Below are 21285 nucleotides of genomic sequence, written 5' to 3'. Positions count from 1 at the left end.
GCAGAGGAAAATAAAAAAATCCAACAGGATTTAACTTAAAGGAATAAACTAATTTCAGAACATTTTAACTACTTTTCTCCTTCCCTCCTCCCTCTTCACATGAATCAAGCGGTATTTTAGAAGAATTAATAGCTCATGGAACCAACTAGTTTTGTGCTTTGACAACTAATGTTTATACTTGCTTATCAAGCTGAAAGCAGCCACAAAAGCACACATTTGTACATTTCCGTTAAAGAATAATGGCCTGTGTTATGATCCAAGCCACAGGTTCCTCAAAAAATTGCAGTTTTCCTGGGATCTTCTAGAAAAAGCATTTTCTTAACCTCCAAAGCATATAGCAGAGCCAAGAATTTAAAGAACACCATACTGTTTCTCTCCTGGCCATTTTAGATGCCACTCATAATGGTTAGGCAGGGCAGAACTGTTGATTGACTAAAGTGAGGTGTGACTAAAAAAACTAAGCAGCACTGAATAGAGCCTGTGGAGAAACACTTTTAGTTCTGCTAAGCAATGAAAAAACAAAGCCTGCAGAAAATATCAGCTCACATCCTATCAGCCTCACTTTAATTAAAGGGGTGAAAAATCATAACTGTAGTATGTCTGTGATTCTTAACTATTTTCCAGCAAAAGCACAACTGAAATTATTCATTCTTTTAACAGCTTAAACCAAGAACCCTAATATATAGTTAAATACTGGGGTTACAGGTAAAAATTGATAAAGTAATTAAGAAAAGGGCTACTAGTAAAAAGGAATCTTGGACAGTATTTCCCTGAATGGTTAATCCCATATTGCAGACAACCCTATACATACTATCTGCCTTAAATCAGCCAAACAGACAGGCTTTTACTACAGCAAGTGTTACAAAACACTTGGAACAACACCCTGAGAGGATAAACCACATCACAGGGCTCGCTGCCAGGTTACCACTTTTCTGAAAAACACACATGAATAAGTGTAAACAGATTATTATTACTTTGGCAAAGACAGTACTTGTCTCATCTCCCAAAACATTGAGATTCTCACGTTAACAACATCAGACCAGCAGGTCTGAAACATGAGCAACAGAAACATTTCTGTGCAATGTAAGGTACCTCACTAGGTCAGGAGAACGAATGATTCCTTCTACAATGTTATCCCGAATCTGCTGCCGATCGTTTTCATGAATATTAAATGGAAAAACTGCTTCTCCAGGAGGTGGCTCACGGTCCGGCCAGTACTGTGTCACCATGTTCTTCAGGTAAATGGCAGCTAAGGACAGACAGTGGGGAAAGAATAATTTAATGCTACACAGTGCCCAGTGCTCAACATGTAGAATGGCTAAAAGAAGAACAAAGAGTTGAAAAGGCAAGTGGAAACCACTACCTGAATTCTTAACAATTATGGGTACTGAGCACAGCTGAATCAGAAAAACATTTTTCTTATGATTTCACACAAGATCAGGCTCAAGCACCTGATCAGAACAGACCGGGATGGTATTTCCACCAGCATCTATCAAGGTACATTTTTACTACAGCAGTACTTCCATATGAAAATACTATCCCATCATTCTAAACAAGCCAACAAAAATCTTCTTATGTGTGTTTTCACTCATTCCTAAAACAACAACTCAAGCTCAGTAAATGAAGTTTGGGAAGGCTCATGTACACAAATCACTGCATACACAGATGGGACACTCTGCTTGGGGATATGCCCAGTATGAAACTGGCATGTGGCCTACCTTATATTCAGGCAGAAATCTTTGTTGTGAACTCCCTAAGCTTTATTTCACTATTAGGATTTCCCATAATACCTTTGAATTGTTCCCTTCTATCTCATGTGAAAAAAAAATAAGAAAAATAAAGCTAATCTTCAACAGAAAATAAAGTAGCATTTATGCATCAGTACTAAACTGCCCGAAGGCATTCTTCAGGAAACATAAGAAATATTGTAGGAGGCATTAAAGGAATGTTCTTAATAAACTCTTATGCCTGGACACTGTTTTGGTTGATTACTAGCTAGGGTTTTAAAGTAGAAATAAGATATCCTTGGGTACAATAATTTCTTTTGGTGATAAGAAATTGCAAAGCATGGAAGCATGTAGTCTGTAAAATATTTTATAGGAGCAAGAGGAAAAACAGCTCTTTGTCTATGACATGCCAGACTAGTCAGACAAGAAACAGGTCCTGAAAGACCAGCCCAAGACTTTAATCTATTTTGCCCATAGATCTTGTTATTATACAAATTTTTGGCTTTTAAAAAATTCCCAGGGAAATCTGTTGGCTTGCAAATATGACTTAAATGTGCTTTTCCATTTTACACTCCTATTCTGTAAAAAAAAAAAAAAAATTTACATTCTACACAGTTGTTTTTTTCCCTGAATGGTACTGAAATGAGATATTAATTTATAAAAATGACCTTATGAAGTTTAGATTAAGCCTCAAACTTTACTACAGAATGGACTAACAATACCATTCAAAGTTGGATTATCTTTGGAAAAATAAAGGCCAGCATGACAAACAGAATATGTCAGCACGCTCCAAAGCACTCAGGGGATTAATGGGATCTGTACAAAAAAAAAAAAAAAAACCCAACAGTGCTTCTATGGGAAATGCTGTTCCACAGGATAAGAACAAAGCTGTGAATGAAACAGTATTAATTCATTTACTAAAAGATCTGAGCAGTCTCTGTATCTGACAAACATACTACACAGGAGTAGTTAAAATGGATTATGAGAATTTAGAATCTGATCTTCCACAAATGCATGCACCAACGTTAACTGCACCACTATACCTGAACTCACACACACAGCTGAGCAATCCCTCCAGACATGCTCAAACTGTGACTGTGCAACTTATCAGTGATGTGGCCTTCTTTCATATCTACTTATTTAAGTCCCAAGATACTGACTAAATGTATGTGACTACCCTTGATCTATGAATTAAAGAGTGATTTCCATTTTTTATAAATTTTCACTTTTCCAGGGAAAAGAGATTCAAATAGAGAATCGTGTACTCAAATGTGACACCCTTTTCTATTTTTAAATTCACACTTGTCTTGGAAGGTCTTGGACCACCAGGAGAAATAATACCTAAGGGTTCTCAGTTTTGAGAACTTGTGCTTTTTTCCTGTCAGTATCACAGCACTCCAGTAGGGATCACTACACACACAGGGAAAGCCAAAGTAGTACTCTACCCTATAACCCATGGTTTTAGCTGATCCTTATGATGGGAAGAAACAGCAGAGATAGATTCTTTTAATTTCCTCATTCAGAACAAACCTGAACTGACTTACATCGCAACATTTCAAGAGTCTGTTCAAGTAACACTTACTGAAAGAAAACAGAACAAGGGGTTTTAACCCACCTGCTTGACGCACTGGAAATTCAACTTGATCGGATACTATGATTTGTAGCAGACTTGGAGCAAAGTTGATGATCTTATAGGACTGAAATACATAGACAACACAGTTAGCAAGTCATTATGTTTAAAGTAGATTGTACTAGCAAATGCTGAATAAGGAATACAAACTAAGTATTTTGCACTGATTTTGCATCCTCCTCATGATGTATGAAAGTTTTCAGGACTTGAATTTACCCAGATCTGCAGAAATCCAAATAATTACTTGTAAAAGCAAAGCCTGTAACTGCAGAATAAGTAATGTGAAAAGAGTCTCAGTTAGAGATTAGTGATAATGAATATTTAAATAATTCTAAGAATACATAGTGAAAAGTACTAGATAACCTGTCTTTGAATTGTTCAACTTAGCCGCATAAGTCAAATGGACATTGACAAGCTTCACCAATACATGCTATTTATTAGCAAAATAGTTTGTGATAGAACAGCAATAGCAAAGAGATTTTAAAAAATCATTTAGATTTGTTTTCAAGTGTAAACTTCATCTGCTTTAGCTATATACAATTATCTTTTAGCAAACTAGATATACAGTGCATCTCAATAAAAACTGGGGAAATAGTGGGACAAGCATTTTCAATTAAAATCAAGTGTAGGCAGACAACACTTCAAAACCCAAAGCCTTCATGAGAACTTTTCAAACGCTACATCAGTCATGCAGCTGAAGAATTTCAAAGAGAAAACAATGCTCAGTGAACTTCTGAGCAAAGCACACCAGATTTAAAAGATGTGACAATCTGATAGCATTATCCTGCTGCTATCCACCAGGGCTCCTCCAGCGAGGAATCACTGACTCAGCATGGTACGGTTACTACTAAGCCTTGGCAGATCAGTAGTGGTAGGTCAGATCTTTCATCCCTTGCATCCATGTGTCTTATGTTCAAAGAGAGAGGTTTCTTGGGGCTAGATTGCAGCAGTTTTCTGTATTTCACCTTTTATAGTATTTCTTCCCACTAGATTATGCCTGGCAGTTCAATGGTTGTTCCCAGAGTTGTGCTTAAAGCACAAGTATAGAACATCCTCCCATAAACTCTGCCTCATTCAAAAGCTGTGAAATAAAAGATACTTGCTGCCCTTCATGTCCCCAGTTCTTTGATCTACCATATCCATAACAAGGTAAAATTACACTGCTTTCATGATGTCTAAGTGTCCCAGCTGCATCATGACACTATCATTCTTTAATTTCACCAAATCACTTAACTTTCTGTCCCGCATTTTATTCACTATAATGATACTGTAATTCTAACTCAGAGAGTCATTTGATGTTTACAGAGTAATCACAGATGTGAGATAAAAGCAGTAGTGGCAAATCAAAAGCATACTCTCCTGCAATTTCCTTCTCTATAAACTTTAATTATCCCTAAGAAATGTTCCAAATAAAGTAAAAGCTGTAACATCCAGCACAGGAACTCCATTTATATACAGACATGCTGAACTTGTTGAAGCATACTGGATTCCAAAGATCACCTTTCAATCCAGTATCCTGGAGTACAAAGCTTGCCCTTCAGTCACTACTAGACAACCTTGGTGGGTTCTGACAGGGCCACAGCCAACTGCAGCATCCTCTAGTACTCAACACCCAAGTTGCATGGAGATAAGGAAAGCACGAGCAATCACAGCAGCACAGAAAACTAAAACCATGTATAAACTCTAACCATCCTTTTTGTTCTCAACAGTGCCTGTACACTGTTCTCAGACCCAATCTACAAGCTTTTACTACTATAAACACACCACTTAAAAATGCAGCTTTGAGGGGTTGCTTGATTTGTGGTGGTTTCCTGCTGCAATCATACCAGTAGCACATTTAGGCTGCACACAGTGCTAACAGTATTAATTCCCTTTCCCTGTCCTAACAGCTTTTACTGAATCTACATTAAAAACACTGCTACTTCAGGAAGCTTTATGAATACTACTTGTGCTGGTGAACAACTGCTCTCCCTGAAGTTTTGCCAGGATCTACACAAATATGGTTATTTGGCTCCGTGCCAGATCCGCTCAGCAAGCAGTGGAGTGACAAAAGACCTGTTCAGAAGACGGAAGGCACAGTGTCCCCGAGGGTCCCATCCCCACTGGCACAGCGCTATGTGCGTGCCTTTACACTTCACACACCACCACCCCTACAGAGATCGCCAGGCCCATTAAATCCTTCTGTTCCCTTATACTGTCGTGCCCGTAATTTACATTTTTACATAGCTCTGTTTACTACTCGTTATCAGAAACAAGAAGACTGCAGAGATCAACAGAGACTGTGAGCCCACGTTAGAAACAAGACACACGATTCTGTTGTATTTGTGAAGCTCAAATTACATCCTGCTCATTTGTGCAGCAACAAACCCGGGTCCGGAAAATTACATGCTGTTTGCAATTTTTAGAACAGAGGACTTTTTAAAAAGCTGCATGCAGCAACATTTTTCCTATACCAGCACATTCTCGTCTGTTTAGTTGTCATGCAAATTGTGATCCTGGGATGTGTCCCTTCCCTGCGTTGCTCAGGACATCAGCAAACAAAGCTGGACCTATCACAGGAGCAGGTGCAGAGCAATTGTCAGGTATATACTGTGACATGGAAATGGACATGGAAGAGACCCTGGAGCTGGATGAGTTCAACAAGATAGTTCTTTATATCACTACTGCTGAACCTTAACAAAAGGAGAGCAGGAATATTGTCAGTGCCACAGAAGGAACACAAAACTATCTGCAGATTTTGAAGAGCCGTGCCCAGGAGCCACAGGGAGGCACCAGATGGCCGAAATAGACCCTCAGCACAACTCCCACAACACAGCACGGTGCTTTGTGCACTTGGTGAATAATTACACTGCCTTGAACCCACACTGCTAGGATCTGGTAAAACTTTTTGTTAAAGTGCTGATCCACTAGGGCACATGTTAATTTTGAAAGAGAAAGTGAAAGTTTTTGAAAAACAAATGTTCACTGAGTACTTATAAAAAGTAATTACTTTAAAGCTGTGTAAAACACACACAGGCTGTTCTTGTATGAATTCCAGATCAGAGCATTTATCTTAAAAGAGAATCTCACTTAATTTCCACTGGGATTGAGAGGATGGGATACAGCAGTGTGCAAGGCTAGCAGCTACACTGGGAGAGGCATACATTAGGAAGGCATAATTTGGTATATTTACAGCAGTGGAGAAGAGATGCATATGACCCACGCATGTTGTTCCATCTGTGTCCACTGTCTCAGGACCTGTACAGTGCAGCTGCACAGCTTTTTGTACTCTGTTCCTTCACGTTAGGCCTGATGTATCCTTCCCTGCGTCACCATCACAGCTCCAAGTTTCAAAAGATCAGAGAACACATATTTTTCTGCCTATCTCCTCTTCCATTTGATTAGGTACAGAACATATGACACACAAGTGAACCTCAGATGGGCCACTGAACAACATCAGAATAAAGACCATCACTTGTACAGGGGCAAAATACAAGGAGAGCTAAGTAGGAAAAAATACATTAAATTCTCCTTAGATGGATCCAACTGAAGCAAATACTTTTCACATCTAATGTTCATATTTGGCTCTCAGGTTTTCACACACCATACACTGCTAAACTCATTTCATGAAGCATTAACCCTGTGTCTTGCTTGTTGTCACATTTAAAGACCACAACTGCTCCAGAACAAGAGTCAGCAACCTTCCCACTGTACTGATGGCAACTCCAGCGCCTGAGTGCAGAATGGCACTGAAAAGTGCTTCTTCCCCTGCAAAACATCAGGACACTCTCAGACAATGGATATAGGAAATCTGGAAGCCTTCCTTCACGATCTGCAAGCCCGGATCATCCTTCTCTACCAGTAGTAGACATCGTTTTTATACCTCTGAATACAAGTGCGGCACATAAAAATCACTGAAAAAACAAGGCACTGCATCTTTGTTTGCAAAAACAAGCACACAGAAGAAATTTGTACCTTGAACCTATGAGTAACTTTTCACAAAGATAATTTCAAGGCTTAAATACATCTGATCCAAATGCTCAGCAACCTGGTTTACCACGTCTTATTTGCTGTTTCTGTGTACTGAAATGTATACTTAGAAATTCCACTAGCAAACTTAGCAGTATTTCTGCAGCAGTTAATAGCATTTTCACTCGTGTTTTTTTTACACTGGCAGTCAGAGACAGTTGTTAAAACAAACCAGAACTTCAAAAGATACTTTTTTTCTTTCCCTGCCTATATGCAAAGATACTATGTAGGGAGGAGAAAACACACTGTTTTCATACAGAGTGAAAATAAGCTTGCGTAAGAACCCACCTGAATTTCTTTCCTGTATGGGTTCTGCTGCCAAATTCAACCAGTAGCAAAGAAACTTCACTTTCCACATAAATTTTAATTATCCAAGTCAACTTCCTCATCAAATTGGTCTCAGATTTCTCCCTCTTGTTATCATGAAGTCCTCACTGGCACTTACAGAGTGGCCTTAAGATCCTTGCCTACTATAACAGACAACTCAACAAAGACATGGAAAGATACAGAAGGAAGCCAAACTTTATTCTGGATTCTTCTGCTTTTGGGTAATCTTTTCACACTTCTTCCAGCATTGCTACTCAGTTGCTGTCAAAGCCAAATTATGTAACTCCTACTCAATATTTAAAAAGCCCAACTGTATTTCTGCAATTGAGTTCTTGTTTTCTCCTTTGCTACAGGCCAAAGGAATGTGTTACAGCATGCTGGGCCACTGAAGATTAATGTATAAAAACTGTATGGAAATCCTATCTGAACTGAAATTAGAATAACTCTGTACATTCAGTAAAGTATATTTCACAGTACTCCAAGGATTGGCACATGAGAGCAGTATATAACCATAATATGAATAAATAAATGAACCCAGCAAAAGTCTTGAAGTCCAGGAGACAGATGTAACAGGAGTAATAGCCTGGAACAGATACTGACTAATGATGCACAGAAACTGAATATATTTTTTGGTATGGTAACTAACTGTTCTACTAAGTACAGTGTGAGTGATAAATATCATCATCAAGTGCACGCTAATTACATTACAAAGCTGAACTAAAAAAAGGCAGGGCAAGGGGGCAAAAGAAAAAGAGGAGGATGGAAAGATGGGTACACTTAGAAACCCAAGAGGCTAAAAGGGAAATGACAGCAATTACATGACCTAGACACTGATCTGGCAGGAAACTGCTCTAAATTAGCAAGAATCAGATTTCAAATAAATCCCATGCTTATAGTTGTGTTCAGATCACAGAAAGAGGTGAAGTTTGTTAATGATTTTGAAGTAGCACCAACCAAGGAGAAAGAACAGAAAAATCCTACTAAGAACTGAATGATCTATAAAACTGCACCAACAAAAATGGAGTGGGGTAAAAGGCCAAAGTATACGGTAAGGTACCCAAAGATGACAGAACTTCTCCTAAAAAGTTGAGCTTTCTGAGTGAAGAACAACAACAGAATAAAAGGATCAAGGGACTTTGGTATACTGAGTGATAAGAAACATGTAGATGTTGGACACAAAGAAGATAATTGTAGATTTAGTATTTTATGAGGCATTAGCAGCTTTGAGCACAAGACTTTCTGGAACACTGCAAACACAAATGACCAGAATCCACAAGAAGGATTATTTCAAAGGGAAACTGGTGCAGAGAAGAGCTGTGCTCCTATTACTAGATTTCATAAATTCATTTTTATGATATGGCAAAGGAAACAGCCTCCTGAGGCTAGAAAAACAGGCCTCTAGGGCATCAGCCTTTGACAAATCTGTCAGAGAGGGTACCAAGAAATCTGAAGTAAGATTGGCACAAATGGATATAAATGCACCATAAACTAATTCTGGCTGAAAACCATCACTTGTTTCTAGCTGCAAGCAGAAGAAAATTCACAGGCAGCATTCTAATAGATATAAAAAGGACAGAAAAAAATTATTCCATTTCTGAATGCAGCTAGGTGATAATCCAGAATGCAGACAGCAAATTCACTGATTTGGGTGTATCTTTACAAAGGTGCAGGAACATACAGAGGAGAAAGAAGCATTTTCAGACATGTTGGGACGTCTTACAGGTAGAAAAGCTTTCATTAATGAAAACTCTATTTCCCATGCTCTACACTGGAAGCACACTGTGGAGTCAGGACTGTTAGGATATTGTTCTAAAGGACTCTGTACTCGTACAGTACTGAAGTGCCCACAGACAGACACTATCTTGGTGCACTGGTAGGATTTGCAGTGTCTGGGAAGCTCATGGCAGTACCTGGATTCACAGCTGAATGCCAATGTACACTGCAGATGAGCTAACACAGGCAAGTTTAACCTCAACACCCTGGACGTGTCTCAAGAGCAGCATCCCTGAAACTATGAAACAGAACAAAGATGACTCCTGTTCTGTTCGGCCAAGGGCTCCATCATCACTTTGGGTACTTATTGACAGGGAATTTTCTGTTTGGTTGGTGGACTGGTTCCTTTGCTAGAACAGGATAAATGCTAGAACAGCACCTGGATTCCAGCACTCGCAGGAACACAGGGACATGTCAACACTACCATCAGATAAACGGGAAGGGAATCTGACACGTCACTTTGAAGCCTTGCTTCAGAAGCACTAAAAAGCTTCAAGATGTCAAAGTCCCACATGGAGCAACACTGCTCAGGAGCACTTTTGTTCCTCTTCTCCAAAGAGTCATGTCAAACCCAGCACTGCCTCAGCACATTATGTCAGATACATCATGCTTCACCTGGTAACAGGAAGCCTACAGAAAAATAAGCATGCCTCGATCCCAGGATTCATTCTTCATAGTAGTTAGAAAAAAAGAAAATGCATCAAGTATTTTAAAAGAAAAATTTGCATCTTAACCTGTTCTCCGTAAGTCTGCTTGCACTCTTGAATCTAAAACCTGTCTTTCATGAGAATTCCACTATCCATCATTTAAACTTAGAACATTTTACAGCTCTCAGTCTTAAAATGCTTTCAAGGCTCTTCCTAAGCTTCCCCATACTCACTGGTGATGTCAGTGTTAGGAGCAGGACCCAGGAACCCAGAAGCTGCCTCTTTGCTCTGAACAGAACACTGTAGTAGCAGTAGTTTGTATTGTTGTTTTGACTGCTGTGCAACAGGCTGCTGACAAGTATTTGTCATTTCCCTCTCAGCCCTTAACAGTAGAGATAAAAAAAGATACTGATGGATTTTTAAAGCAACTGTGACAAAAAGAAGAAAAAAGCCTTGTATCCTTATCTAAATATTCACGGGAGCATTCTCAATGTCCAGCACTTAATCTACTGATTTACTAAAGGAATTTACCAACCGCTAAAGCAAGGATTAGCTATATCTAATTCAGAAGGAGTTTTAAGTTGCCTAAATATAAAACTAAGCTGGAAGAGCAATCCTGAATAACATAATTCCTGACAACCAATTCTCATTGACTATTTTGTTAACACACCAACACAACCAAAAAATCCCAAGTCCTCAAAGTGAATGGGTCAAATATTCCATCAAAGCATAAAAATTAGTTTAATTACACTGTGCAAGGGAACGTTCTCTTTTCTCAAACGTTCAAAGGTTGGGGTTTCATTCAGTGCATACTGCCGCTACTCTAGAAGGTTTTTTCCCCAGAGGGTGGTTGGGCACTGGAACAGGCTCCCCGGGGAAGTGGTCACAGCACCAAGCCTGACAGAGCTCAAGAAGTTTTGGACAACACTCTCGGGCATTTGATGGGATTCCTGGGGATGGTGCTGGGCAGCAGGGCCAGCACTTGGGACTCGATGATCCTGATGAGCTCCTTCCAACTCTGCATATTCTGCAATTCTATGATTAACTGCAGGATGCCATGACATACACTGTCCATGAAACCTACGGCGCCTTCCTCCAACTTTCACTTGCTGTGCTGCCGAACGGGACAGAACGCGCCCCCGAGCGTCACAGCGCCCGTCCCGTGAGCGCCGGGGCGCGACCCGCGCCGGGCCACACCAATGTCATCCCCACCGACACCGGGCGGCAGCGCCCCGCCACGCCGAGCGCCGGGCGGCCGCACTCGGCAGCGCCTGCCCGGGAGCCACAGCACGGCGGAGTCACTGGGGAGCGCCTGCCCGGGAGCCACAGCACGGCGGAGTCACTGGGGAACGCCGCCCGGGAGCCACAGCGCGGCGGGCAGCGCCGGGCGCGGGCAGCGACCCGCCGGTCCCGGCCCCGCTGCGGGCGGGCGCTCCCGGCGCCCCCGGCCCTGCCGCCGGGGCCGGACGCCCCCGTGCCGCGCGCGGGGCGGGCCGCCCGCGGGTCCCCCCTCACCTGGTTGAGCTCGTTCTCGGCGGCGACGCGCAGCTTGGGGTCTATGGTGCCCTTCAGCGCCTGGATGATCCTGTTGGGATCCATCGCGGCCTTCGCCCGCCGGCAGGCAGCGCTTTCCCGGGGCAGCAGGACGCGGAGGAGCCGCCGTTAGCACCGCCGCCCCCCCGTGCCACCAGCGCGGGCCCGCGTCCCCCAGCCCCCCCCCGGCCCCTCTCCACAGCCATTCACCGGTTTGCGACAGCTGGATATCGGGAAACGGGCGCTGCTTTACGGCCGCGGCGCCGCCTTCTGGCTTCGGGAAGGGGTCGGCGAAAGATGGCCGCCATCTTGTTGTACGGACAGGAGTCGGCCCGGAGGGCTGGCAGGAGTGAGGTTTGCAGGCCCTGACTCCATGGGGGCGGCCATGTCTCTGTACGGAATAGCGGGGGCGGCTCCTGCCGCGCCCTGCACGGATTATTTTTAATTTAGGATTCTAAAATCCAATTTTTCTATCTTAATAGTTTACTCTTTTTCTAGGTAGCTTTTCAGCTTTCATGCCAGGCTTGGATGTTCCGTATTTGCTATCCCGCGAGTAGTTCGCACAAGAATTAAGTGAGAACACTGGGACTGGACGAGGTGATGAGGTCAGGTCCACGGAGGAGAACTGACATTGGTCACACTTATCCAGGTGCCTCAGGGATGTGCCCTGCACAAGAACGACTGACAACATACAGGAAGGCAGAAATTTGCTGCAAGGGGTTCACTAAAACACAGTTGGGTCACGCGTCATTATTCCTACTCTGCTTCTGAGCAGGTTTCTGTGTGATACTTGTCCTCATCATTATGTAGATTAGTAGAACCTGAAAAGGGTCTGCTCATCTTAATGCTGTTTGTGCGTGAGACGGGGTGGGAGATGCTTATCCCTCAGGTTGTCAGGAATGTACAAAAGCCACCTCTAACACTTCAAAAGTCAAAACACCTGCCCCACCCTGATTCTCCACCCTCTTGCTTATTATTTCCCCCCTTAAATCCTAGAATATGCTAGTGAACCAAAGGAAGATTTAAGCATATATGCAGATGTAACAAAGATGTCTGTCAAAGGTGTAACTCTCAGGTAAATAGACCAGAAAAACCTCTGAGTAATGTGGTTTTGGTGAGCCAAATCCTTTGGTTATTTCTGCAGGTGATGTTTCACATAATATATACAAACCAGACACATGTGATTAACTGGTTGGAAGAACAGAAAGACTATTTGCTGTGCTTAGGAGGCGTGAAACACAACAGCAATTACAAGATCATCCCATTATATGGTTGGACAATATGTCATTTGTTCACTGTAATTACAGTATAAACCAAAATGTTAAAGCAGCTGGCACTAAAGTGATTTAAGAATAATTTTTAAAATGTCCCTTCGTAACTTTGCCTCTAATTAAAAGGAATCCAGCTGTCACCATTACTTGCACCTATCTGGCACAGGGAGTTTGTGCGCTCTCTTGTGGTTTTCATCACCTTTTGAAGTGTTGCAGAACACCTGATTATTATCTTTCCTTTCTCCTGTGATGCAGCTCTACAGCAATTAGCAAGAAATCATAGGCACTTCCATTGACCTTCCCCTTTCTTTTTAAAAGCAGATGAGAATATGCTCAGTAATCATAAAATTCAAACAAAAAAGGTCTTAGTGTAAAAAGTTAGTGTATATATTATTAACTATGGTAATTCTGTGTTGCTGTCCCATTTTGATTAAAGTAATAAATTGTCCAGGGAAAACTGCCCACTTAAAAAAATCTTGGATTCCATATCATAGCAAATCCAGATTGCTTTAAAGGATTTGTAGTGGTATATCTCTATTCCCTTTTCCCAAATTAGCATATTATGGACTGTTTAGGAGCAATTCTGTTTCATTCCATTTCTATGTATTCATCCGTGGTAGGCAAACTTAAAAGTTATTAAATTTATTTATTGAAGGACTTCTGTAGAGCTAGTGATGTAAAACATACCAATAAAGAACAGAATATCCTTAAAGGGTATTATCTTCCTAAAATGAATTTTATTGCACTTACCACTTGCATTTAAAATGGTACTTTCAGTGTTGCAAGCATTGTAGTTTACCTGTTCCCTGAGTTTTCAGGATGCCCAGTACTTCTTTCAGTACAACATGAACCTTCATAGATACCAATGACTATGTTAGTCTAAAAATAAGTTTAGTAATTAATTGAAATCGTTTTACGTGACTTCAAAAACTTCAGGATGAAAGTAACTGCTTGTAAACAAGTATTCATATGCCTTTCTGTTACAGCAAAGATTCTGTTAATATTTGGGGTTTCATCTACTTACAATTAACGGTTTGGTTTTTTAAATCTGTTCTGCTACTCTGCAAATAAAAAATCTGAGGTAAAACTCAGAGATTTTTCTTGTCATCCCTCTAGCTGCTGGTGACAGAAGATCAAATGTGAAGGGACAAATGAGATATTTAAAAACTAAAACAAATTCAATCAAAGCTGCACCAGTATGCAAGTAAGGAAAAAGAAAAAAAGGAGATAGGGAGATAATGCAAAGCAAAGATGTGGGGTTTTTAAAGTTCCAAATCTTTTCAGGTGTGCTATGACAACAGTTTTGTAAAGTATTTAGAACAAACAATCTTATTTTAGAATTCAGTTGTGAAAGCAAGGATTTTCAAAGTAACCAGCTTGCCCTGAACAAAAATTAGACTTGGTTCTTTACAGAGTTGCCATCAAGATAACAGTACTAAATTCAAGAACTTTGAGGAACACTTGAAAAGCCTTACATGTTGCAGGTTATTTGCAATAAGTCCTTTGACTTTTGGTGGCTTTGAAATGCCTTCTGGTGAGGTCTCAGCTGCACATAACACACTTTCTGTGGCATGGAACAACCACTTTCTTTTCATGCCAACCAAGTCTCTTTAGGACAGCACTTGGATGTAGTTGTCATTAGTAACAGACACGCCTGAAAAATAATGAGAAAGAAAAGTGCACTCCTCTGGGTGATGTGCTACAGGCTAAAAGTAAACCACTGTTCTCAATGCAGGGTTTATTTCATTGTAGTAAATTAATGACTAAATGATAACTAATAAGCACTAAAGTGATTGGATCTGTACTTAGCATAAAGCCTTCATTCCGTACCAACCACATCTTAAACCTTACTCTAGGGCCCAAAAGCTGTATGAACTAATACTTTCCAGCCAGATTAGTAATTCACAATATTACTTTTTCAAGTAAAACATTGCCAGGAAACATTTAATCCACAAATACAAATGCCTAAGTTTTTTTTTTTTCATTCTTAACATAATTGTTTATAGTTGGGAGAAAATTAAGTTGATCAGAGACTTGTGAACAAGCGTGTAACTAGAGTTAATTCATTTTTACCCAGTTATGGTATGGCATCTCTCCAATTATAATACACAACAGACTTTTCATACCCTTCACAAGACACATGTAAGTTTAATAGAGAGCTAGCAAGGATGATCTGCAGCAGATAAATGTATTCCAATCCTCCAGTCTTAGCCCTTGATCAGAAATTCCGAAGCCATCTCTGTTGCTGACTGTTTTGTTGGAGTAGCTGTAGATAACAAAACAGTCAGGGAGGAAGAGGTACCTAAACTTAACCAGCAGGACGGGGTAGGGACGTTCTCTGCACCACCACTGCAGCCTGCAGGATGGAGGTTTCCTTAGCTGCAGGAAGTCAGCCATGGCAGTGGTGGGTGATTATTCATCATCTCCCCTCACTTCCATGACCTGGAAAAAACCCCACAAAAATCACAAGTCTGTTAAGAAAGCCTTTGTCACAGTTGAACCCACCCTGAGCTGGCAGCTCAGCCCTACACAGGGCTACATAGTAGGACAGAGAAAAGAACTGGAAAGGCAAAAGTGAGAAAGCCTGTGGGTTCAGATAAAGATAGTTTAACTGGTAAAGCAGAAACTCAAGCAAAGCCAAGCAAGGAATTAATTCACCACTTCCTATGGGCAGGCAGGTGTTCAGCCATTTCCAGGAAAGCAGCACTCCACCACATGTATTGGATGGCTTCATAACTCAAATGCCCCCCTCTCCTCCTTCTTCCCCCAACTTGGATTGCTAAACACATCATCATCACCTGGGCTGAGGTATCCCTTGGATCAGTTGGGATCAGCTGTCCTGGCTTTAACAGGACTCCTCCTAAATCCTTATGCTCCCCCAGACCACTCACTGGTGGGGCAGTGTGAAAGGCAGTAAAGGCCTTAACTCTGTGCAAGGCCTGCTTGGCAATAACCAAAATATCCCAAAAGTTATCAACACCATTTTCGTCACAAATCCAAAATACAGCTCCATACCAGTTACTCTGATTAAAATTAACTCTATCCCAGCCAAACCATTACACCCTCCCAATTAGGGTAGTTCTAATATTTCCTTGATGTCAAGAGAAGGAAACATAAATTTACCCCCTAGGAAAACATAGTGTTTCTTACCTTTAAAGTATATCTTCAGCAGGCTAAATGAGAGAAATTAATCAGAGAGAATTTAGGTGGCATCCAATTGGCACAGCAGACAGCATTAGAAAATTTAGCAGAATGATGATGCCCCTTTGTATGTTTTAATTAGTGCCAATTATAAGGTTTATATAGTTAAGGCATTTTTCCTAATGCAATGATTCTATCAACTTCATTTAACAATTACTGAGGAAAAAGAAGTGTAAATATAACTTACACTGTCAGATAGTATTTACATGAAAACAACACAGTAAAGTATTTCCAGGTTGTGAAACTCACCTGTTACATGCTTTGCCCAGAAGCAGAATAAAGAACTAGGTCATTGGTCTGGACATACTTGCTAGACTAAAACTGTGTCAGTAGAAAATGCACTGAAATATTCTGAAGTCCTTTGAGAAGCTTTCAAAAACAATTATTAGTCGAGAAGCATAATGAGATATCCCTACTCTAGTGTTTATGACAATGGAAAAATCATATGACATAACATTTTTAGGTATTTTGGAGATTAGAATAGCAATTTTCTACCAGTGGATTTTGGCCAGCTATGGGTATGGAAAAAAGATGCTTGGCTTGGTCTTCTGTAGTGTTTTTTTAAAGTCTTAGCATTTAAGGTTCAGTTACAGCCTTTTGAGTTGCTTCTAGTCTGAAACCTTCTTTAGGACAGTACCTGTTCATTGTACTTACCCTCCTTTTTGTAACAGAAGTTAGTAAAACCTGCATTCACAGCTGACTATTAAACACAGTGAAAACCAACACTTCTTGTTAAAAAAGTTATATGTGTGAAACCTACAAATCAGTCATATCTTTCAGTTATTCTAAGGGATGAGACTTCTCAAAGTTGTGTATTCTTTTCAAATAAAAACAGCAGGACAAAACAAAACATTTTATTTTAAAGTAGCTACTACTGTAGAGATTATTGTGATTCAGGTTGAAGCCTAAAAATGTTCACTTTAAAAAAAATCCATTACATAACTTATGGTCAAGGAATTGTATACTTAAGTATTCTATTTCATCTTACCTGCACAATTCTGGCTGTAACTGTGTACTCTTTTAGCTAGGCATGTAAAAATCCATATTACACAAGATACACCTCTGAAACTGGAATGTTTACCTCTTATCTAGTTAAACTGCCACTTATTCTGTAGTGGGTGTTCTAAAAATAAGCCTCTTTCTTGGTTGAAGTCGGAACTAGCATGTTTAAAAATACAAAACACAGGCTTAATGTACAATAGTTAAGGCTTGACATTTTTGTAGTGGCAAAAACTAGGTTTCGCAAAGCTTGTCCTACCTCAATTTCCCTCATACCCCTCAAAATGTGTAGGAAAAAAAGCTAAGCTTGGAACAAAATCAAGATCTTTATGCCAGTACCTTTATAAAGTCATGCCAGCCTTGTTTTAGCATCTGCATGATAGCAAGGGCAAACTGAAGTTGGAAGCTCTGAAAGCACTCAGCTAGAAACAGCAGGTTGATACCAGCTCTGAAGTTTGTTCAGTTTAGGTTCCTATTTTTATTTAAATAAGCAGATAGCTCAGTTGCTTACACTTGGCCTAGTTCAGCTTCAACCTTAGATATACCAGTCAGGCTTGTGTACTGGCTAATTTAGTTCACTCAGCTCAAGTGCTTTCTGCTATTAAAACAATTTACTGAAGCTTTTGAAAGGAGAGAGTGCCAGTGACCTACCTTCTTACTAGTTCATATTACCATTTTAAACATTGAAACTATTTATAGTATTTGACACAGCAGCTTAGACAAGGACATACATCATAGCTGTTCAGTTCTCAGGCCACAAGTGTGCTGAAGGCTGGTCAAAAAAGTCCAAGAGCTTTAAGAAAGGGATTTCAGAAATGCTTCCTAGCACTTGTGATCAGGTTTGATGTAAAATACAAGCAGCAGGCTTCAACTACAAATACCATGTTCCTCAGCAGTTCTCTGAAATTAGGAGGTAACCTGTATTAAAATCCATTCATCACCAGGCTTGTCTCATGCAGAGGGGAAGCCATACACATTTATGCTTCCTAAAGTTGAATTTCAACATTAAAATCTATTGCAGCTGAATAACAGTGTAAGGCAGCCCTCTGAGTGACTGTTTGCAGGTGTAAGAATTTAAACTACTTCACTTCTGAAGGACAGATGCTATGACCATGCTAGATTTTGACAGTGTATGTATTTAAAAGAAGTAGTTCTAATCAAGTATGTAGCATCGCACTTGTGATTTCTTGATCTTTAGAAAGAAAAAAGGTAGCTAAATCTTGAATTCCTTTTGATCAAGGCAACACTCTTGAGAATGACGTTAAGAGGAACTAAAACAATCCCAGTTTAATACAAATTACCCTAAATTATTGAAATTTGGAGACCCATTTTATATAATATTCATATACACCAATCAGGAAAAATGTCATTGATAAATCTTAAAATTAAAACTACGGGTAAGATTAATACTAAAATGCATATTAACTTGTTTTATTGAGGCACAACAAGGCATTGTGAATAGCCCATACTTGAGGCAATCAATAGTGTAGTAAGCTGGACATTAATACAGTTTAGGGTAAGTGCAAACAATATACATTCACAGCTTTATTAGCAAGGCTACATCACAACTGATAAAGTGCCAAATTAGTGCTGATTCAGTACCCCAACTCCATGATTTCACCTTGCAAAACAGGACCACCATTTCCCACCAATACTGGAACCACATATCCTCTATAAAGTCAGTAATAGAGTGCAAAGCTAGTCCCACCCCCCTCACCAAGGTGTTTGGAGCAGCTCTTTTGTAAACATTGCACTGAATTTTAGTCCTGATAAAGGAGGTATCCCGAAAAGGTGGAGTATTTCCAGCTGCTTCCATAGATGGCTCCCCGATGCAGCCGTAGCCAGATCTGATCTCCCTGGAACAGCTGCAGGACCGCATGGTTACTAGCTGTTTCATGGTCAGGAGCCCCATCATTCGCATACGCTGACACAAGGACTTCTTCATTCTTCATGAGATTCACATACAGAGGGACATTCACAGCCAGTTTCAGCATGTGGAAGATGAAGACATAGGTACCATTCACTGGACAGTTGAACCTGCCAAGCTGGATATCAAAAGTTTCTCCAAGGTTGTTCAGCAACAGGTCAAACACAATGGGCTGGTCTAGAGTTCCAGGGGCCAGGTTGGATGTACGAGCGGCAGAGAAGGCGACCCTCATCTGCTGTGGCAGTGGGTAGACGTGCACCGGGAGTATGGTGGCAGCCTGGCTGGTCACTGGCATATCCACTGGGGTGATGCTGCGGGAGTCTCCCTGCCCAGAGTCCCCACTGTTAAAGGTCTCATTGTCTCGTTCTGGGCTGCTCACCTGAGACGAGTCACTCCACCCTGCTGTTAAAAACCATTAGCAGCAGTGAGTGTTATAACAGAAGGATACGATTCAGCATGTGGGCATAATCTTAAGCAGCAAGTGTACAGGCTTTGCAGCAGATTGATCTTTGAGCCACAGCAGATTGTCAAAGAACCCCAGTGAAAACACAACTTTGAAGTTGGCTTACATTCATCACACTTGCATTGAGCAGGATGAGACCTAACTGAACTATGAACAATTACTTCTTATACTTCCAAGTACAAGAGAGCAGAAGGTTGTAATAGTTTTAGCTTTAGTATGTCATATGTCAACTTAAAAAGTATATGCTAACTTCTGAGAAGAAGTAAAATGTAATTGCTGAAAACACTGACAAAGTCATAGCCAAGTTATCTTCAAGACCTCAATTTTCACTTCATGTTACTGAACACTGTTCTTCTACAGCTGCATTTCTCATAGAGCTTGTCAACTTATTATGCTAGAATATTTTAAGTCTGACAAACTAGTGTTGCTTTTAAGTCTTCTTCACCTCACTCCCAAAATAAAGCTGTTAATCTTTCCAAATATCCAAGTTAAAATGGTCTAGAATGAAAACCTTATTAGATCTGAGAAATTTAGAGCAGTCACAGTCAAGCTGTAAACCATTGTTATTTCCACTGGAAAACAACACCTTAAGACAGACATTAAAATAAGTGAAATTGCTGTGAGATCCTAATGCTAATGAGTACTTCCATCAGCTGTTCATTCATCATCTCCTATTTAGTTCTTTTCTGAAGTATATTCTATTCCTCAAGTTAGGATATGACCTGTTTTATCTTAAAACAGCTGCTACAATATGCCATAATTTCCCTTTAGCCAATCTACAGCTACTCTTCATTTCACTTCTCGCCTGTAGCACTGGAAGTCCATCTTTTTCCAGCACATATAGTAGAAACAATTCATCTTGTTTCCAACTCTTCAAAACATGTGCTATTCATGCTTGCACACAACTAGCCTTATTTATTTCTTTAGGTTTTATACTCCACTATGGAAATACAGAATAAACCTGTATTACCAAATACATTTTCATAGAAAAAATAATTTTACATAGTCTCTGTGATCTGATAGCCTACCCAGACTAAGGGGCAACTACACAATTAAGGGGAAAAACCCAGTGCTTCTTCCTTGAACCAGGGAACTGATCTGTGTGTTTTCCTAGTTATGTTATTTGTGAAGTTCAGTAAGGCACCATTGTGTCAAAATTTTGACATGAAGTCTCCAGACAGAATAGTGAAATTAAATCCTCTGCTGTGCAATGCCGTGGAATAACAGCACTCAAGCCTCCAGCTAAGCTTGGTTAATTTACACCAAGATCATTTAGGTGAGGGATCATATTCTGCTTCTCACACTGTTCCCAGTAACACCCCAGCTGCAATGCCTAGGCACATGCTGGACCACTGGAGGCCTGCTGTTGGTCTTACCTCTTGAATTTGCTCGAGGACCACTACTTATCCCACCTCGTTTATAGCACTGCTGGTAATTAACATCCTGAAAGAGAAGTGTTAGGAAGATGGCTATAAGCAAATCTAAACTCAACTGAGGCAAATACACTTTTTTCCATAATGAATTCCATCTCCAAAATACAGTTACAGAGTTCAGAAACAAGATGCAGAGAAACAACTTTACTTATGGAAAATTTACTTTGATAATAGCGTGTATGAAATTCAAGATCTACTTTGATGCCTGTTGTAGCAAATTAGCTTCTGAACTATGGATGCAGTTGAGGTTACTGAACAATACCCTTAAATCTCAGGTCTCTTCTAAGTCCATGAGCCTGCACAGAAGACATTGACAGACCCAGCTCACAACAGGAACCTTTGCCTT

General features: G+C 40.4%; 2 protein-coding genes across 16 annotated transcripts in view; both read right to left on the bottom strand.

Moving 5' to 3' along the window:
- IPO8 (importin 8) overlaps positions 1-11867 on the bottom strand; it is a 49681-nt gene extending 37814 nt beyond the window's left edge. The window contains exons 1-3 of one of the 3 annotated variants that reach the window (XM_021539989.4): positions 11628-11867; positions 3343-3424; positions 1093-1249 (exon numbers count right to left, since the gene is read on the bottom strand). In XM_021539989.4, the coding sequence (XP_021395664.1) occupies positions 1093-1249; positions 3343-3424; positions 11628-11711 (323 nt within the window). In that variant the 5' untranslated portion in view covers positions 11712-11867. The remainder of the gene's footprint in view (positions 1-1092; positions 1250-3342; positions 3425-11627) is intronic. The other 2 variants (XM_021539987.4, XM_021539988.4) reach the window with 2 other exon arrangements.
- A 6664-nt stretch (positions 11868-18531) lies between these two features.
- The window catches only part of CAPRIN2 (caprin family member 2), a 32373-nt gene continuing 29619 nt past the window's right edge, over positions 18532-21285 (bottom strand). For 12 of the 13 annotated variants that reach the window (XM_085568990.1, XM_085568991.1, XM_085568997.1 and 9 more), the window contains 2 exons: positions 20883-20949; positions 18532-19445 (listed from right to left, as the gene is read on the bottom strand). In XM_085568990.1, the coding sequence (XP_085425116.1) occupies positions 18877-19445; positions 20883-20949 (636 nt within the window). In that variant the 3' untranslated portion in view covers positions 18532-18876. The remainder of the gene's footprint in view (positions 19446-20882; positions 20950-21285) is intronic. The other variant, XM_085568992.1, reaches the window with a different exon arrangement.

The sequence above is a fragment of the Lonchura striata genome, chromosome 1A, assembly GCF_050655825.1.
Source record: "Lonchura striata isolate lonStrDom1 chromosome 1A, ASM5065582v1, whole genome shotgun sequence".
In the NCBI taxonomy this organism is placed as follows: domain Eukaryota; kingdom Metazoa; phylum Chordata; class Aves; order Passeriformes; family Estrildidae; genus Lonchura; species Lonchura striata.
Note: the sequence above shows the minus strand (reverse complement) of the source record. Positions and strands in the feature narration are given on the sequence as shown.